This window comes from Eucyclogobius newberryi, unplaced genomic scaffold, assembly GCF_026437365.1.
Source record: "Eucyclogobius newberryi isolate DKJ021-1_F unplaced genomic scaffold, fEucNew1.0.hap1 SCAF_6, whole genome shotgun sequence".
Classification (NCBI taxonomy): domain Eukaryota; kingdom Metazoa; phylum Chordata; class Actinopteri; order Gobiiformes; family Gobiidae; genus Eucyclogobius; species Eucyclogobius newberryi.
Genome location: NW_027316278.1, coordinates 9,831,999 through 9,851,801, shown reverse-complemented (window position 1 = coordinate 9,851,801; position 19,803 = coordinate 9,831,999). Strand labels below are relative to the sequence as shown.

The 19,803-nt window shown below is 42.5% G+C and overlaps 2 protein-coding genes across 2 annotated transcripts; one reads left to right on the top strand and one right to left on the bottom strand.

Annotated features, from left to right (window-relative positions):
• Positions 1 to 1,086: 1,086 nt before the first annotated feature.
• tubb2b (tubulin, beta 2b) lies at positions 1,087 to 3,509 on the top strand. Its single transcript, XM_072433520.1, has 4 exons — positions 1,087 to 1,195; positions 1,896 to 2,004; positions 2,121 to 2,231; positions 2,308 to 3,509. The coding sequence occupies exons 1-4, from the start codon at positions 1,139 to 1,141 to the stop codon at positions 3,366 to 3,368; spliced, it is 1,338 nt and encodes a 445-aa protein (XP_072289621.1). The 5' UTR covers positions 1,087 to 1,138; the 3' UTR covers positions 3,369 to 3,509.
• A 155-nt stretch (positions 3,510 to 3,664) lies between these two features.
• On the bottom strand, positions 3,665 to 19,058 carry bcl2l16 (BCL2 like 16). Its single transcript, XM_072432904.1, has 5 exons — positions 19,027 to 19,058; positions 18,624 to 18,683; positions 7,431 to 8,022; positions 5,826 to 6,251; positions 3,665 to 3,959 (listed from the first exon to the last, which is right to left on the bottom strand). The coding sequence occupies exons 1-5, from the start codon at positions 19,056 to 19,058 to the stop codon at positions 3,831 to 3,833; spliced, it is 1,239 nt and encodes a 412-aa protein (XP_072289005.1). The 3' UTR covers positions 3,665 to 3,830.
• Between the last annotated feature and the right edge of the window lie 745 nt (positions 19,059 to 19,803).

The following is a 19,803-nucleotide window of genomic DNA, read 5'->3' as shown; positions in this document are numbered from 1 at the left end:
AACGGAGACAATCGTGCGAGAAAAACAGAGGAAAATTCCAATTCAGTCGCCAAAGAAGCGGGAAATACAACGTGAAACTTCATTGAGCCACGATCCGTCCATAAAAATCATCCTTTTCTTTCATTTCCTTTATAACATGACATAACGTGCCTTTGAATTATTGAATTACAGGATATTGACAGCTGTATTTTACATTGTGTTGTATTATAACATATGAATGTATAAAACAATGCAACATGGGATGAAAACGGCTTGGTTTGTTTCACTATTTGTCGTACATTTGATCGTTTCCGATTAAATAAGGAAAAACCATGTGTGTTTTACAGTTATGCACTATAGAATATGCATTTAAAGAACATGCAAACCTACATACTCACTTCCAACCCCTGGAAATGATAAATATAAACCGTGAAACCCACTGTTATGGGGCCCAATCTGTTTTCTGCAGGTGAGAACAGTTATGTCATGGATGCTGTCCAAGCCTGGGCCTCAAAACAAAATAAGGAGAACGAGCCGCAGCCGAAAAGGGGAACTAATCTGCTAATCTGCCTGCATTGGGCTGTTGTGCAGAAAACTTGGCATTATCGAGGCACATGACTGAATAAGTGGAGAGACTGCAGCCATTTCCCTCCAGAGGTATGTGTGAACGTGCCTCTGCCAGACACTGAGAACATCTGCTGAGCCACGTGGAGCCGCGCAAATGCCTCCTGCAAACGAAATGCTGGTTTGAAAGGGATTAAACTATACTATTTCCTATTTTCACATGGCCCCGTAACCCATTTCGTGCTCTAAACGGTGCGCAAATGCGGACAAAACAGGCGAGCTAAAGTGAGTCAGATCCCCCTCTTCCCCGCCATCATGAAAAACTAGGCCAACGTCCGCAGATTACGGCAGTCACACGTTTCCCCATCTTGAGCGTGAGTGACGTGCGATTCGGACCAATGGCGGTGCGGCTACGTTGCGCCGGACTGGTCGCGTCGCGTGTCCGTCCACGGCTTCGCCCAATAGTGATGCGCAACGCGTCACTGTGGGCGGGCCGCGCTGTCGTATAAAGGCGGAAGCGCAGCCCTCAGGCACGCAGATCATTTGTGAAGCCGAACTCTCACGTCCACGGTTTACGCTCCAGCTCCAGACAAAAATGAGGGAAATTGTCCACCTTCAGGCCGGCCAGTGCGGCAACCAGATCGGTGCTAAGGTCAGTAGTCCCGTGTTTATCACCGTTTATCTCCGGGTCGCGCTTTTTTGGTCCAAATGTTCACGGCGTCTGCTCGCGAAGCCGGTGCTTTGTGTCTAGCCTCTAGCCACACCCTGAACCTCATTCAGACTCCGAAGGGGCAAACATCGCGGGAATTGAGGTTCAATTGTTGCATAACTCGCGTTTATTTGATGTTTAGATATTCATTTATCTTTTTTCGATGGTTTTTACGTTTAAATATTTTTTGAAATTGGCTTTTTCCCGATGTTTCGCGTAATTAATGAATGTCTAGTATTGAACAGACCCGTTGGATTAAACATGGATCCGACATCATTAGCTCGTGTTCCCTAAAATATGTTTTTTTTTTTTTTTTTTTTTTTTTTCCTGTTGAGCCACGTTATGTTCCGTGTTAGTTTTTAAACGTAAAGGCCGGTTTTTCCTCCTCCCCTCCCGGCTTTTCTCCGTGTCTCTTCGCGCTGGTCTGAGGCCTGAAGGGGGCGGGACTTGCTCCTGCTGCAGTCTGCGCAGTGGGCGTTTTTGGCGGGTTGTGACGTCACCGGGGCCTTTCAAATTTAACCGATTTGTGTCGCAGCCAATCCGGTCTCAGCTCGCGCCCGCCTTTATGGCACGGGCGCGGGAGACTTTTTGAGAAAACATGGCCACGTAATCTGTTTTATAACTAGATGTTCTTTTTTTGTAGTTCTGGGAAGTGATCAGTGACGAGCACGGAATCGACCCGACCGGAACATACCACGGAGACAGTGACCTGCAGCTGGACAGGATCAACGTCTACTACAATGAAGCATCCGGTAATCTATGCACTACTTTTAACACTTCAGTTTCACTATTATATGGTTCACCAGTAGATGCGTGTGGAATGCAGACCAATTTCATTTGTTTAATCTAAACTATTTTGTTTTTCCAGGTGGCAAATATGTGCCCCGTGCTGTGCTGGTGGATCTGGAGCCGGGGACCATGGACTCTGTGAGGTCCGGCCCCTTCGGCCAGGTCTTCAGGCCCGATAACTTTGTCTTTGGTAAGCATGCAGTTCTGTAAATCAAATTGGCTAATGTGTCCAAGAGCAGGCTCTAACTCAATTTGTTGCATTCCAGGCCAGAGCGGAGCTGGTAACAACTGGGCCAAGGGCCATTACACGGAGGGTGCAGAGCTGGTGGACTCTGTTTTAGATGTAGTGAGGAAGGAGGCAGAAAGCTGTGACTGTCTGCAGGGCTTTCAGCTTACACACTCCCTGGGAGGAGGCACAGGCTCTGGTATGGGCACTCTGCTTATCAGCAAAATCCGTGAAGAGTACCCAGACCGTATCATGAACACCTTCAGCGTGGTGCCTTCTCCCAAAGTGTCAGACACTGTCGTAGAGCCGTACAACGCCACACTATCAGTTCACCAGCTGGTAGAAAACACAGACGAGACCTACTGCATCGACAACGAGGCCCTGTACGACATCTGCTTCCGCACCCTCAAACTCACCACACCTTCCTACGGCGATCTCAACCACCTGGTCTCTGCCACCATGAGCGGCGTCACCACCTGCCTCCGGTTCCCCGGGCAGCTCAACGCTGACCTGAGGAAACTGGCGGTCAACATGGTGCCCTTCCCCCGTCTTCACTTCTTCATGCCCGGCTTCGCTCCCCTCACCAGCAGAGGAAGCCAGCAGTACAGGTCCCTCACCGTCCCAGAACTCACACAGCAGATGTTCGACGCCAAGAACATGATGGCTGCATGCGACCCCCGCCACGGCCGCTACCTCACCGTGGCTGCCATCTTCAGAGGCCGCATGTCCATGAAGGAAGTGGACGAGCAGATGCTCAATGTGCAGAACAAGAACAGCAGCTACTTCGTGGAATGGATCCCCAACAACGTGAAGACCGCCGTGTGCGACATTCCTCCCCGCGGGCTCAAGATGGCCGCCACCTTCATCGGCAACAGCACCGCCATCCAGGAGCTGTTCAAGCGCATCTCCGAGCAGTTCACCGCCATGTTCCGGCGCAAGGCTTTCCTCCACTGGTACACCGGCGAGGGCATGGACGAGATGGAGTTCACCGAGGCGGAGAGCAACATGAACGACCTGGTGTCCGAGTACCAGCAGTACCAGGACGCCACCGCCGAGGAGGAGGGAGAGTTCGAGGATGAGGGCGAGGAGGATATCGCTTAAATGATTCTCACTGTCAATCTTTTTCACACCTGAAGTTGGCCAAATTTCCGTTTCCTCCAAATTTTACAGCTAATGTAACGTTTCAATCTTTCAAGTTTTCCATGTTGTCTTGTCACTCTGTTAATAAAAGCTCACGAGCTTCTCTCTGAATCCTGTCTTATCTGTGCAACAAGCTATAGTCTTGTATAAGTAAAGTGTATATTGCCCTTGAGTTAATCAGCTAGAAACTTGCTTTGGTGATTTGATGCAACCTAAATGAATTATAGAAGCCGGAAATGTCAATTAGGCATATTATATTAGGCAATTATAATTACTGAAATGCAGCATAATTTAATCTGATATTAGTGAAAGTACAGTACCAGGGTGCTTTAAAAGACATATTGGAGAAATAAAGTTTGCAGTAATGGCCTGTGCTGTAAAAGTAACACCGCTGAAGCAGTTGCATCAAATGTCCACTAGAGGTCAGTGCATCTGCTTCCAAACATGGTATGTGAAGATGCTAACGGCTAATGCTAACAGGCTCCAGCAGCACACGGTCTTCAGTCTGCTCTCCAGCCCCGGCTTCTGCCCGAACCGGCTCACGAAACCACTCTGCGAAGAGAAGAGGACATTTTCAGAGGTTTAAAGCTCTAAAGGCAAGTGAAGTTCAGACTGATACATGAAATGAGTTACTGTGAACACGTCACTACTTCAATAAAGCCAATTCCTCTGACGTTTGTCCATTTCCGGCTGTGGCACGTTTGAGTGCAAAACTAAAACTGACCAATTTGAATTTATTTCTGATTTTTGTGTTGCCAAATTAAATCTGATTCTCATCCCAAACCTGGAGCATCGCCTGCTTGAGTTCTACAAAGAGTTATTTACTTTAGTTCTACTTTAAAAGTCCCTTCAAAAGTACTCAAGATGAAGTAAAAGTACTCAAGCTGAAGTAGAAGTACTCAAGCTGAGGTAAAAGTACTCAAGCTGAAGTAAAAGTACTCAAGCTGAAGTAAAAGTACTCAAGCTGAGGTAAAAGTACTCAAGCTGAAGTAAAAGTACTCAAGCTGAGGTAAAAGTACTCAAGCTGAAGTAAAAGTTCTCAAGCTGAGGTAAAAGGACTCAAGCTGAGGTAAAAGTACTCAAGCTGAGGTAAAAGTACTCAAGCTGAGGTAAAAGTACTCAAGCTGAGGTAAAAGTTCTCAAGCTGAGGTAAAAGTACTCAAGCTGAGGTAAAAGTTCTCAAGCTGAGGTAAAAGTACTCAAGCTGAGGTAAAAGTTCTCAAGCTGAGGTAAAAGTACTCAAGCTGAGGTAAAAGTTCTCAAGTTAACAGGGACCATTAATATTTTTCAGAAAGTGACTTAAATTGACACACTTTCAGGAGGAGTACATCGCCTGCATGATTCCATAGAGAAAGTGAAAACCATTCCCAGGTATATTCTCCATGGAAACAAGCAGGAGGAGTCTCTTTCAGGCTGTGTATGAGTCAGGTCTGTGGAGATGCAAGCACGCTCACTGTAAAGTCTAGGGCTGGGCGATATTGACAAAGTTAAATAGCTTGATTATTATTATTTTATTTCCTGTTAACGATAGTCAGACGATGTCACTCCAACAGAAATGTGTTTGTTGAAGTTTAAAATCAAATGTGAACTGAAAAGTGCAGAAATATCACCTTAATTGAAAGTTTACATCATAAAGCTCTTATTGTAGCATTTTTTAAAAACTTACTATAAACAATATACTAACACAATATTATCTTAAATGTTTTCTGCCGCGAGTGAAGCCACAAGCCATGCAAAAGTGAAAAAAACATTACTTTATTTGTCTAATTTTTTATAAAAGAGTGAAGTGCTGATCACTATTTACGATATACTCTTTTTTTAGGTGTGTTTTTGTTCCTTCTTTCTTATTTGAACAAAATATTTTTGATGACCTCATCTCTTGTAGCGGCACACTACTAATCTCTTACATAATGAATGAATTAATCATACCTTTTAGAAAAGTAAATGTTGTGTACTTTGGCCTAACGTATAGAATAGTGTCCGTCTCACTGTGTCTGGCTCTGTAAATTTGGCGATTTTTCTTTGTTTTCTGTTTAGATGCAGAAGTTTGCTCTGGACTCTTCAAAAAGGGTAAATCATTGCAGCCGTTAACTCAAGTGGGATGTTTTTTGAAGGCACAATCAAGGCCTTACCACGGCCTGGGGGCCAAAACGCGGCCCTCAGACCAATTTTTGTTGGCCCTCCAGCTTCCTGCCAAGTCCATCCAAAAAACAAAAAGCTGTACTTTTTACTGTAAAATTGGAATATGAAGTTAGACCAACCTAATATTCATGTTCTAAGTCTTATTAAAGGTGGAGGCATCGAAACAATGTCAAATTCAACATTATCTGGTTGTTTGTGGCCCTCTGCTCAGTATAAGTTTTAAAATGCGGCCCCCGGACACACCCGCGCCTTACGCTAATGCACACGTGGTCTCACCCATCCTCCTTTGTCCCGTATCTCAGGGCAGATGACCCGCTCCACGTAGGCGCCCACGCTGGCCTTCAGCTGCGGCAGGACGCCCTCCATCCCGCTCTCGTGGCAGTGCTGCGCCATCTGCCCCGCCAGAACGTACACGGACAGCACGGCGCTCCAGGCCAGGTCCCCCCGCCGGCCGCCCGGGGCCGGGGGAAAGAAGTGCTGGTCCAGGATGCCCGTCAGCGTGGGCACGGCCGTCTCCTCGCGGACGTCCTTGAAAACGCGGGGCCAGCGTCGGAAGAAAATGGGGAACCGCACCAGCAGCTCGTCCCCGGCGTGTCGCAGCGCGGCCGTGCAGCGCGTGGGGGCCGGTCCCATGGCGCCGTCGGCCCCTCCGGAGGTCACGTAGTCGATGTAGTCGTGGGCCATCAGGTAGGCCTCTCTCACCTGCCGCAAATGTACTGTAAACTTGACTTTGTTTAGGATTATTGTGACGCCAACAAAATGTCAAAAAGTGTAACGTGCCTCTGACAGGTCGGACGAAATATCACGAAATTTTCTATTTTTTAGGTGTATAATTGTACTTCCTGTTTGTAATTGATGACATCACACTAGGAAATCAGCTTGCAACCACTGGGCCAAAACTCTTCTGTTGTAATTTTAGTTTTAATTTGACAAATAAATGAGAGTGACTTTATTTTGTTGAACGAATGTTTAGAAAGTCAAAAAAGCAGTTTCTTTTGTGTAAATTATGCATAAGCTTTGGATGGAATGAGTGTCCCTGGTGTGATGTCACTTCCTGTCATTCTCTACACAAATAAAGTCAAAATTAGAAAATCATACGCACTTTAATTCACTAGTAGCTTTTCCTATCTTCTTGCAGAGTAGTGTGGTAGAGTAGCTAAGAATTGTACTCAAGTAAGTGTAAAGTTACTTCAAACTAGTAGAAGTACATGATAGTAGTAGTGTCTGGGCGTAAACCTCATATTTATAATGTGAAGTTGATGTAATTGTCAGGACAAAACACCATTTAATCCACAAAGTTTGGAATTTTTAAAGGATCGAAACTAAAATTTGAAAAATGAAATCATATTTGGTGCAAGAAACACACATTTCCTCACAGTGTTACTTCATATTACTTCATTATTATGGCAATAGAAGTGCAGTGTCAGAAAACTACTAAAGTACAATTTCTGCAAAAAGTTACTCGAGTAAATGTAACTCAAGTAAAAGTAACTACCCTCCTCTGCAGTACTTAAAAATAATGTTCTGAAGTAGTAGTAGTACAAAATAGCGCTTCAGAAGTTATCAACATAAAGTTTTTAGAGTAACTAAGAGAAAGAGTACTTTAAAGTACACTGTAAACATGACTCAAGCAGGTGTTTGTAGATAATTATTCAAAATCATAATACATAAAACATCATGTGCATTCAAGCTAGTGGTCAATAATTAATCATAAATATGTTTCAATAAATATTCCCTTTTCCTTCTTTTGCCTAAAGGCGTGAAAAGCAAATATCTTAAGTATTACTAACAAACTAATACATACTGCGTTTATAAACATGAGTAAATTACCTAAAGTCATAATTGGTTATAAAATATGTTGATCAAGGAGTCACCGCTCACCAAAGGGTCGGGATCCTCAGACTGACACATGGCTCCGGGCCCTTCTCTGGCTCCGGACCCTTCTCTGGCTCCGGACCCTTCTCTGGCTCCGGACCCTTCGCTGTCTCCGGACCCTTCGCTGGCTCCGGACCCTTCTCTGGCTCCGGACCCTTCTCTGGCTCCGGACCCTTCGCTGTCTCCGGACCCTTCTCTGGCTCCGGACCCTTCTCTGGCTCCGGACCCTTCGCTGTCTCCGGACCCTTCGCTGGCTCCGGACCCTTCTCTGGCTCCGGACCCTTCGCTGTCTCCGGACCCTTCGCTGGCTCCGGACCCTTCTCTGGCTCCGGACCCTTCTCTGGCTCCGGACCCTTCGCTGTCTCCGGACCCTTCTCTGGCTCCGGACCCTTCGCTGTCTCCGGACCCTTCGCTGGCTCCGGACCCTTCTCTGGCTCCGGGCCTTTCTCTGGCTCCGGACCCTTCGCTGTCTCCGGACCCTTCGCTGTCTCCGGACCCTTCGCTGTCTCCGGACCCTTCTCTGGCTCCGGACCCTTCACTGGCTCCGGACCCTTCTCTGGCTCCGGACCCTTCACTGGCTCCGGGCCCTTCACTGGCTCTGGGTCATTGTGGTTGAGTTGTCTGCAAACAAGAAAAATTGCATTTCCCCCAACTTAGACATTTAATAAATCCTTTTGACAGATGATGACGGCAAATGAATAAAGCAAATAAAAAGTGCACAAAGACTAAACCGGCTGCAGAGCTCGAAGTGCTTATGATTTAGTTTGGTGCAACATTTATTATAGTTTTACACCAGTCGAGTGGCATTTTGTGAAGAAAATGTGTAGTAAACAGGAACAAGAATCCCTCTGTCTATGTCATTACTGCAAGGGATATTTACTACTACTTACACTATTTACACTACTTACACTATTTACACTACTTACACTATTTACACTATTTACACTATTTACACTACTTACACTATTTACACTACTTACACTATTTACACTATTTACACTATTTACTACTACTTACACTATTTACACTACTTACACTATTTACACTATTTACACTACTACCACTATTTACACTATTTACACTACTTACACTATTTACACTATTTACTACTACTTACACTATTTACACTACTTACACTATTTACACTATTTACACTACTTACACTATTTACACTACTTACACTATTTACACTATTTACACTATTTACACTACTTACACTATTTACTACTACTTACACTATTTACACTACTTACACTATTTACACGCGCAACTGACACATTTTTCTGACAGTTTAAACAATGGTTCAACAGAAAACAGGTGTTATCACGTATTGTTATTTGTCAATTCAAAACTATTGTGTCATTTATATAGATTTTGTCCCTTGTTTACAATGTGGTTGCTCGGTAACGGTGTCCAACCAGGAAGTAACATTATAAATGTCATCAAAATTGACAAACTACACAAAGTTTTGTGTGAAATCTTAAACATTATCACGTTCACTACGTTTCAGTCCCGTCCGGACCCAATCGCAGTCCCCTCTGGACCCAATCGCAGTCCCCTCTGGACCCAATCGCAGTCCCCTCTGGACCCAATCGCAGTCCCCTCCGGACCAGAACCTCGGCGCGTCACTGTGCATTATATTTTGACTCAATAAGAAACAAGTGCAGTGAGACGGATGAGGGAGTTCTCTTTGTAACACTGAACTTTCCTGCTTTAGAGCAACGAGAGGGACGTGAAGCTTTCTGCATGTAACTCCAATCAGCCAATCACATCGCTGCATTGTGTTGTGCAAAGGAAAGTCCCATGTGACGTTGTGATCAGCACAAACATCACATGTCAGATTTATATTCTATCTCAAATCTACTTTTAATGAACAATACAACATTTCAATTTATTCTAAAACATCATCAGAGCATTTGATATAAAATATTGTTAATTGGTCAATTCTGATAATTAATTAAGCATATTATAAGGTTATTTTATGTTAAGAGATATGATATAATAATATATAATATAAAAGTGGCAGAACTGCTGGTCCTTGGTGAAAGTTTACAGGGGCCCCCTGGTGTCCTAACCTGTCAAAGGCACTTGAAATAGTTAGTGCTTGTAAATTGAAAGTGAACATGGTCAGGGTCAGAGGGCAGAAGGTCAGTTCTGGTGACCTCTGAAACAACTAAAAAACAGGAAGAGCAGATGGGAAAACCTTCTCTGTTTTTTTCCTGTTGTACATTCATTTGGAAACAGTTCTTTGTATTTGTATTGGTTTAAGTGAGTCTGTATATAATGTAAGACAGTCATGTTTAAATGTCTCCACACAGTGTTACAGCGGCTGGACTTGGCTTTGGTCAGTCTGGAGAATCTGGAGAATACTTTTACTGTAGAAGTACAAAGTATGTTCATTTATCGCTCATTCAACGCATTTTTGCTTTGTGTGGTGTGATATCAATAAAGGAAGTACTCAGTTACATTTACTCATATACATTTACTTGAGTCACTTTTTCAAGGAATTCAACTTTTTAGAGTAACTTTTTGACACTTTTACTCCTACTTGAGTAATATGTTTATCAAAGTAACTCTTACTTGAGTAAAAGTCTTGGTTCGTCTTCTCGCTGTGAGTAAATCTACAAGTGACAAAAGCTTTATGTCGACAAGATGAAAAGATCTGACCATTTGTGTTTCTTCTTTTCTTCTTTTTCCTCATTTTTGTGTCGATCCTTTGAAAATAGATTTTTTGTTTTATTTAATGTTTATTTTGTTCCTCCAATTATATAAACTTCACATTATAAAACAGATGTTACGTCCAGACTCTTTAAGTTACTCTTTCTTCTTTAGTTTTACTTGAGTATTTTCTTTAACCAATATTTTGAACTTCTGCTTAAGTAATATTATTTTTTGAAGCCTCTGAATTTACCTCAATTTACCAATAATTAACAATTCTTATGTTATGATTATATATTTTTTCTTTTCTTTTTTAAGTATAATTTTATGAATTTGGGACATTTTTCAACAAACACAAAAACAGAACAAGACCAGAGAGAGTACAGGAGATACAAAATAAAACTAAAACGTCCAAAGGAAATGAAGGCACATACAGTATAATCCAATACAGTATAAGTTTGCCAAATTTGTCAATTTCCAAATTAAATTAAAATTATTTCCATTTTGCGTATGCATCCATAATAGGTTTAGTCCAGTCTTAGATCGTCGGTACAATTTGTGTTATCCAGGGCCTTTTTCCACATGATTACATGTGTTCCATTGACGTTACAGCTCATCACGTCTCGTAGGAGAATCCACCACAGTGAGCTACACATTTATGTCTGTTTTATGGTCTCACGTGTCCTGGACCAGCTGTACCACCACCTTCCCCCAGTCACCACAGACAACCACAGTTTTGCAGGGCAGGAAGTACGAGCTGATAAAATGACCGTGCCAAGGTTAATGAAACAAACTCACCGTTAATGTCGGCGCAGTTGGCAGGTGAAGTGGTCTGTCCAAGTGTCAGCTCATGTCTCTACACCAAAACACTAAAAATAGGTCTCTGCTCACAATCATGTGCAGCCAGATCAACACGAGCGAGGGGCTAAAAAAAGCTGGACACAGGAGGAGTTAGTGTTACAGCCCCAGGGCAACGGTCAGTGGGAAGGTGGTAAAAGGGGTCAAATAAATAGAATAAACTTAAATAAAAGTTGATTTGCAAAAGATTGCTTTAGTTGTATTAGATAATAAACTATAATATTGGTAAGCAGCAAACAAGTGTGTGTTTGACTTTAATAAGCTGAAACCTCCAGAAGTCAGATAATGATCCAATTTTTGTTGTGCATGTGAACAATAAATTAGTAAATAAACCTATTATATTATTTATATGTATTATATTCTCGGTACAGCATTTTGATTCTGGCTTCAACCCAATGAAATTGATTGTTATTTATATATTTATATATATAAATATATATATCCTCAGAGAGGAGCTGGAGAAGTCCTGGAGTGTGAAGGTATCGGTGGTGCCCGTAGTGATCGGAGCACTTTGGGCAGTGACCCCCAAACTGGAGGAATGGCTTGAGCAGATCCAGGAAAAACATCTCTGTCCAGAAAAGTGCAGGAACAACAAAGATACTGAAGAACCCTCAAGCTCCCAGGGGCCTCTGGTAGAGGACCCGAGCTTGAAGGGAGAGAAATCAAGAACGCACGCGGAGGGTGCAGTTTAGGTGAGTTTATATATATATATATATATATATATATATATACACATACATACACACATACATACATACACACATACATACAGTATATAGTTTAATGACACCTTCTTACCACACGAGGGCAGTACTGTTCAACCAAAGTCTCACTTCCTTTTAAAGTATTTATATTATATAACTGTTTCTTGCCTGTACTTTATGGACACATTTATAGTTATTCAATTGTCATCATTTGTGAGGCGGCCATCATTCAACTTACAAGTGCAGCTGTACAATAGTACTATACTATAATAGTACTATACTACAATAGTAATATACTATAATAGTACTATACTACAATAGTAATATACTACAATAGTAATATACTATAATAGTAATATACTACAATGAGTCCATTGAACATAGTAGTAAATTCCTCTAATTAATGCATTACAGAGTCACTAGTAGTTGCAGTCCATTGTATTGTATTGTCTTGTCTTGTATTGTATTGTATTGTATTGTATTGTATTGTATTGTCTTAGAATAGTTATTAACTAGAATTTTGCCGTTGCCATTTCCAGTCTCTTATTGAAATGAGCAGAATGATTGAAATGCTCAGAGAAGCAACTGTATTGTTGAATTTTGGATTAAAAAAGTTTGGCTCGTCACATACTTTTTTTGTTATTAGGTAACAATTTAAACAAACAAACCAAATAAATTGCTTGTGTCAAAAGCGTCAGTTGCATGCCCAATAACCAGAGAGCTGGTGGTTCAGTACTTTTTACACTTGTGCTTGTGGTCTGCGTTTAACATGACCTCTGTATAATAAGTACTTTTCGTAATTGTTCAGTGTGTATTTGGTGTTCTCAGGATCAGACGTGGGCCATCCTCAGACTGTTACACAGCCGGTCTTGGCGGTTGTTCTTGGAGCGCAGAAGGGGGGCGCCAATGAGCAGAAAACTCCAAAACTGCATCTGCCAAAGCATAATAAGGTAAGGTCTGGTCAAGCTGTGTTCAGGCAGGTTTCTGAAGACCTCTGTATCATTTAGTTTCTTCCCTTGCCGTACAAATACAACGTCATAGAATTAAATCATTATATTAAAGGCGCAATACCTGCCTTTTGCCACGCGTGAAAACCAGAATGAGTTCATTTTCAACAGTTTGCAGTGGTCCAAACCTATTCCTCACTTTCCTATTCCTAGTTTCCTAATTATTCACATCGTTCGGAGGCCGAGCTGAGGCTTATTGTCCATCAGCCTGACTTCCTGGTTTGCGGCAGATTAAAAACATTTTCTAATTAGATCCAGGCAGCACACAGCAGTCTAATTTGATCCTACGAGCTGCTTTTACAATATAGCTGTAAAAGACTTTATTACATGAAGAAAAGTCCATGTAAAGTTTGCTAAAGTGACATCCTCCATGCCAGTTAGTACTTTTATTGTTCTGATATTATGTGAGAGCATTCAGCGTCATCTCACGGAACCAACGGCGTCAATCTTATGCCATGTGGTGGTACGAGTTTTACATAATATTCACGCGAGTCTGTTTCAAATCTGGCCTCAGACGCAACGCCACATGTTTCCGGCCGATTTAAAAATGAAACATGATGTCGACGCGTGCAAATAACCTCTCCCCGCGCGGCATCACTCATCTCCAATCTCTAAACTAAATATATATGTAAATGCAAACACGAAGAGCCCCTCTAATTAGATTCAACTAAATGTATTTAAATTGTGCATAAAACCCGTGAGATCCGGCGTGGATTAGCACTCGGGCACGCTCGGCTGCACCTACATTGTCCTTTAAGTGTAGCTTTTATGAAATCGTTTTATATCTCACACGGGGGGCCTTTGAAAAGAGACGCGCGCATGTGTGTGTGTGTGTGTTGGGTTTATGTTGGTTTTTAATAATGCACTGATTTATGGCAGAGAGGAGGCTTGATCAAGTGATAGAGGCTCTGTGTTCTCTGGCCATCTGGTGTGACATACATCGAGTGTGTTTCAGTGGGAGGGAAGATATCGCTAACCATCCAGAAACATAACCCACCCCCATTCACTGCCACACAAGCACCGCAGGAATGACTGGGGAGGCCTGCTTGTCCCTGGAGAAGCAGGACGGCCAATTTATCGAGTTAATTTTAAAATACGGGCGTGCTTTACCTTAAATTACACTTCTTTTTTTTTTTTACGCCACTCCAATGTGACGCCGAGGCTCGAAAGTTCATCCTTTGTGATAGAAAAGCAAATGAGTTGACGTTTCTTCTTGGTTGTGTTAGATGTCAGTTAATCATGGACGAACGGGCAAAATCGTTGCCGTGTCCTTGTCAGTTTACCCTTTATCTTGAAAGGCTCGTCGCAACTAACTAGGGGTAAGTTACAGTGACTACTCGAGTAATGGTTTTAGTTGAGTAGTTTCACTGAGGGCCGTTCAATGATGGAAAAAAATATCGTGACAATTAGTATAATCACACTTGTGCAGCGGGTTTCGCACTATTGTTCTGAACACACTGTACATTTGTGTAAATACTAGCCATTTTTATTCAATTTGAGTAACTCTAACTTATTTTATGCATGCCTTTTTTCAATTTTATTTACAATTTATATTATTCACTGTTTCATGTTGAACAATATTGTCGTTCCTAGTTCCTAGTCGGCAATAAACCTTTCTATCATATACATAAAAAAAATAAGCTATTGTGAAGAAACAACTCAAACTCCACAAATGAATAAAACACACATCAGAGTTTGTGTAAGTCACATTTTTATGATGATGTGTTTTTTGCCGAAGGCCCAAAGTCACTGGGATGGGCCCCAGTCAGCTCCGACCCCTAACGCCAACAAGTGGAATAATGTTGTAACGACTGAATGTAAATGATAAATAAACACGTTATAAGATGTAGCAAAGCGGATAATCAATTATTAGATTCATTGCACAGCTCTAATTTGACTTATACACTTAGCAGATATCAGTACGTTCACCTTTATTTACCACGTCTATGAACAACAGAGAAAGTCGTGAAGAACTCTTACTATAATAACCACACTATTGATGCTGGGTGGTACAAATACTTTTCACCCTGCTCCCTGGTTGCCTTCTTTTTATTTGTGTTCTATATGCCTGCTCACAACAAAGCAGAAGTTCAAAATACAAATATGGCCCGACTTGCCAGTTAGTTTATCACACATATGCAAAATGTACTTTGTAAAGTCCTTTATCAGGGCGGCGATAAGAACAGGAAGGAACTGAAATGTGGAGTGGCTGGTAGTGTATTTGGGTTAAATACAACTCACATCACAGGTACAGGGGAAGCACAGCCCTAAGTCAGACCAGTATATCCAGTTTATTTACATTTCAGGCAACAGGAAAGTATATCAGATGTGAAACAAAAACGTGTAAATACGCACAGGGAAGTCAGAAAAAAAAGGCTGTGAATGCCACCACTGACAAGAGAACCCAGACTCAGTAAAGTACTAACTCTACAGGATGACATAGTAGTAGTAGTAGTAATAATTGGACAATGCACAGGACAACAAGTTAAAACCATTAAAACAGCAGTAAAACATACAATACAAACTGGCTGCTGGTGTGAGAGTTACTGATTATGTGGCGTAGAATTGTTTTTAATTTGTTTATTACAGTTTATTTGTCAGGGACCATGTTCAAACACATCACTCTTATGAAAGACAAGATAACTTTGCACCAGATTTAGCAAAGAGCTACAGTGTTAGTACTAACTAGATGTACTGTGTAAGTAGTAGTAGTAGTATTGTAAATAGATGTAGTAGTAGCAGTTTTCACACCAGTACCCCAGGTGTGAGAGAGTCAGTTCGCCCCCTCGTCCCGATTGACAGTCTGTTGGGCGCGTTTCCGGATCCCGTCCAGTCCGCCATTTCTGACCCCTGCTAATTCAAACAAAGAAGCGTGTGACTTGATATTTTTGCGAAAGCCCACGATATTTTTTGCGAGACGTTGGACGATGCAATATCACAATATTTTGGTTATTGTCACATCCCTACTTGCAGTTGTTGTTGTTGTTGTTGTTGTAGTAACTAGATGTAGTAGTTGCAGTGATAAGTAGATGTGCGTCTGTTTGCACGTCCTGGACACGCTTCAAGTCAATAGGGCCGGAGTCCACTCAAGAAAAGAGAGATTGAGGGTAGCTCCTCCAGGATAGGGTGGGGGTCATCCAGGATAGGGTGGGGGTCATCCAGTAAAGGGTGGGGGTCATCCAGGATAGGGTGGCTCATCCAGGATAGGGTGGGGGTCATCCATGATAGGGTGGCTCATCCAGGATAGGGTGGGGGTCATTCAGGATAGGGCGGGGATCATCCATGATAGGGTGGGGGCCATCCAGGATAGGGTGGGGGTCATCCATGATAGGCTGGCTCATCCAGGATAGGGTGGGGGTCATTCAGGATAGGGCAGGGATCATCCAGGATAGGGTGGCTCATCCAGGATAGGCCGGGGGTCATCCAGGATAGGGTGGGGGTCATCCATCCAGCAGTTGAGGGAAGGAAAGGAGAGGATCGGGGTCCACAGGTCGAGGCATCTGAAACAGTTACACAGAATATGAAGAGCAACTAGATGTAGTTTTTTCTTCTCTCTATTGACAAACATTTCACTCCATGGCCTTTTGCTGTGCGCTTTTAACCTCCTTTTAACCTTCAATAATACCATTTTAGAGTAGAAAAAGGTTTCCGAGCGTCATCATTCATTCCTTTACTTTCATTCCTTTGCATTTCGGTTTCCTTTCGATAGTGAAGCAACAATACTTCTTCTGTACGACTACCATCTCCCTGTGAAGTTAGCAGCAAGCCGCAGAGTTGATAGAGTCTGGTATCGGGCCTGTCAGATAAGTCGTGTGGCAACCTGTGCAGGCCTACGAGCTTCCTGTCTGCTGTAGGAAGCCCGCTCGCTCGACTGCAGAGGAAGGCGCAGCGTTCAGAGGAAACACATTGGCAGGGCAAAAACAACCTTCTGACAAAGACAGGAATCGGCACGGTGAGATTGTGGGCCGTGACCTTGAAGACCCCATGAGGTCCAAAACACAGACTTTTACAATCAGCGATGGAGGACAGATTATATTAGAGGTTTGTAGATGGTAGTTGTGGATCAAAGTGTTAAATGACTGTAGATTAAATTAACTAGACCATTTTAAGAACTGATAATTTGCTTTAGATTAGGCAAAAGAGGACATTTTCAGTGTGAGTCTAATGCACGGCTGAGTATGAAATCATGTCTCCATAATCTTACCTTGACCTTATCATAACCTTGAGGCTATAGTAAGATAATAATTGTGACTAATCAATTATTTGATTAGTAACATCTCATATTTGTAGATGGAAAACACATTTAGCACAAAGACAGTTCTGTTCAATTATTTAAAAAAAAAAAAAAGGCACATGAAAAATATCAATTTGGATTTAGATTGAATTCCTTTGTAAATTAATTAGTCTATCAAGAGGTCAAAGCTGTCACAACAGCAATTATAACAATCATTATTTTGCAGCTTATCCGAGTTAGCTCAGCAAGACACTTACAGTTTTGATTCCCAAACTGGGGGTTGTGTCCCTTTGAGACTTATAATAAAACTTAATAAACCAGGATGGAACAACTGTAAACACTGGTTAAACAAACGGGCGATTGTGCAATTAGAAATAGGTCAGTTTCCCTTTGAGAAACAATAGTTTGAATGAAAAAAATTGTTGTTCCGAGCTGTTCTCAAGTTTCCCCTTTGGACTTGCAGTGTGTCAAATCAAGACTATATATATTTTTGGACATGACTACTATAAACCTGTACTGACAATGGTTTATGGATTTTCAAAAAGTGAATTGTGTCTTTTTTATTCGACCTTCAATCTGAGGTCGTTCACGTACAAATGTGAACTATTATGGGTGCAAAGATGAATATATTTGAATCGTACAGCTGGACGTAGTGAGGGAAATAGCCCTGCTTTTGTTTAAACAGAATGTGAAAGTAGTTGAACGCTTGGATAAGCCATAGACAGAGATAAAACACCACATATCTGCTGAAGACTATAATAATAATACTACTTAACAATAGGCCAAAACCGCAGTTTCAGCCCCGTCTGAAAAAGCAGAGTGCGTCGGTGTGAATCAATAAAAGCCATCAAACACCTGAGGGGGCCCCCAATTTTCCCAGAAAGCACTCCACCCCCTGGGTCGAGGCCAAAGATTTGCGGGGCATCAATACCTGCAATTGGTGGATGAGGTGGGGCGATCTGACCAACCAACGGCGGGTCAAGCGCGCCTCCAGACAGCAAATGGGCCCTCGGTAGTTTGCGTCAATTGGGTCCAGTGGGAGACGGAGGACGGGACCGGGGGAAGCAGGGGTGCAGAGGCTTTTTCCGAGCAGGCAGGACGCCCGACGCACTGGGGGATATAGGTGTTTTCAATTACGGGGCAAATTTGCGGCAATTTCCTTCACTTTCGGACCGCGCCCCCCCCCTGCCGAGAGGCTGATGGTTAGCGGCGAACAAAGAGGAGGGGACGGGAGCGGGAGGGGAAGGTCTGCCTGGTTCAACCTTCCTCCGTCACCTTGCAGTTGCTAATGGGGCGCTTTTCGAAACGGGCGGCAAACATTTCAGAGTGCAAACTTGTGTGGCGAGGGTGATAAGGCACTTCCTGGAGTGCAGATGTGCTTAACGCCGCGGAGATAGCGGTCGCACACAGACACAGGCCTTGTTTGAGCTGAACGTGTTGGAGAATGTAGAGGAGACTATTTGAATAGGGCAAGTTTTATGACATTTGTTCAAACATTATAAAAACAGTTGCAATATAAAGTGGTGGTTTGTGGTTACAACAGGACCAAATGCAAGTCGAACAAACTGTGGCGGACATGGTTTTGTGGTTGATTCTAAAACTTTACGCTGAAGCAAACTATGTTACGGCTCGTTTAAATTAAAGAAAATAATGTATTGTAAAAGTGGTAATTGGTGAACAAATCAAATTGGTACTCGCTGTTCGCAGCTGATAATACAGTATTTATTTGAGCACAAACCCGTAAGGCTCCATCGCTTGGATAATCTGAGCGTTGGCGATCCACACCTGCTTTACTTTGCTGTGGGAAAAAAGTCATTCTAAAGTCGTTCAAATGCCAAAAATGCATTCATGTGAATTCTAGTGATGCACCAAAGGGTTTGTGCGAGCTGGGAACTAAATAGATTTAAATAGTGCGTTTTGTGTTGGTCCTGTTGGTAGTAGACTACTTGGAAAGTCAACTCAAAGTACTCAAAAGTGGTACTCGGTACTTTGACATGAAGGGTCAGGTATTACGGATTTTTTTGTTTCTTTTTAATAAAATGAAACGTTCTTATTTAAAGGAATAATAGAGATTTTTTTCGCCGATTTGAGAACTCAAACGAGTTAGTCCCTTTTTTAAAAATCTGCACGCGCACACTCACCCATCCATCTCCATCCCGGAGACGCCTGTCATGCTGGCAATGTCAAATAAATATGGGAAAGAGTGTCTGGAGAGTCTGCCTGTGTGGTCCAACAGATCTGGTTTTCCATCTGGCGGATCAATAAGCACGGACAAAATGTATGACTCATTTCAGCAAAATTGTAAAATAGAATGAATCTAAATTATGGTTTTGTGATTTCTGTCATGTCTTTGAGATTTCAACGCATTTTCTTCCTGTTGTGTGAAGCACTTTGAATTGTCTTGTGTACAAAGTGTGCTCTACAATAGTAAAGTTGTGCGTTTTAAGTTTAAAAAGCTAAGTCCAGCGCAGAGTTGAACAACCCACTGTGCAAAGTGGATAATTCCTGCTTTAACGCAATGACGACACGGCGAACCACACCGCTATTTCAAACACCTATCCATCGTATTGTGTTTGGGATAGAGCGGTTTCCTGAAGCCTAAAGTGCTCACCTCAGCGGGGATGATAATGACTGAAAAGGACCATTGTGTTGACATAGAAGAGGTCGTCTGATTTCCCATAATGAGATCCAAACTCTCCCTGATCTTTATCTCTCATTCAGAGCAGGAAAGGCTTGAAATGTTGAAGGTTATAGTCACGCTTGTGGTTTAAAGCTCGTGACAGCTGATGAATAATTGTTTTTGGTAATTTGGATTATGCAATATGCTCAGAGTGATTTCGCTGCGTGTCAAGTGTGCTTCAGTCTACTTTGTTATTGCGCTTTAGAAATGACTGTGTGGTGCAGGTTAAAAGGGGCCA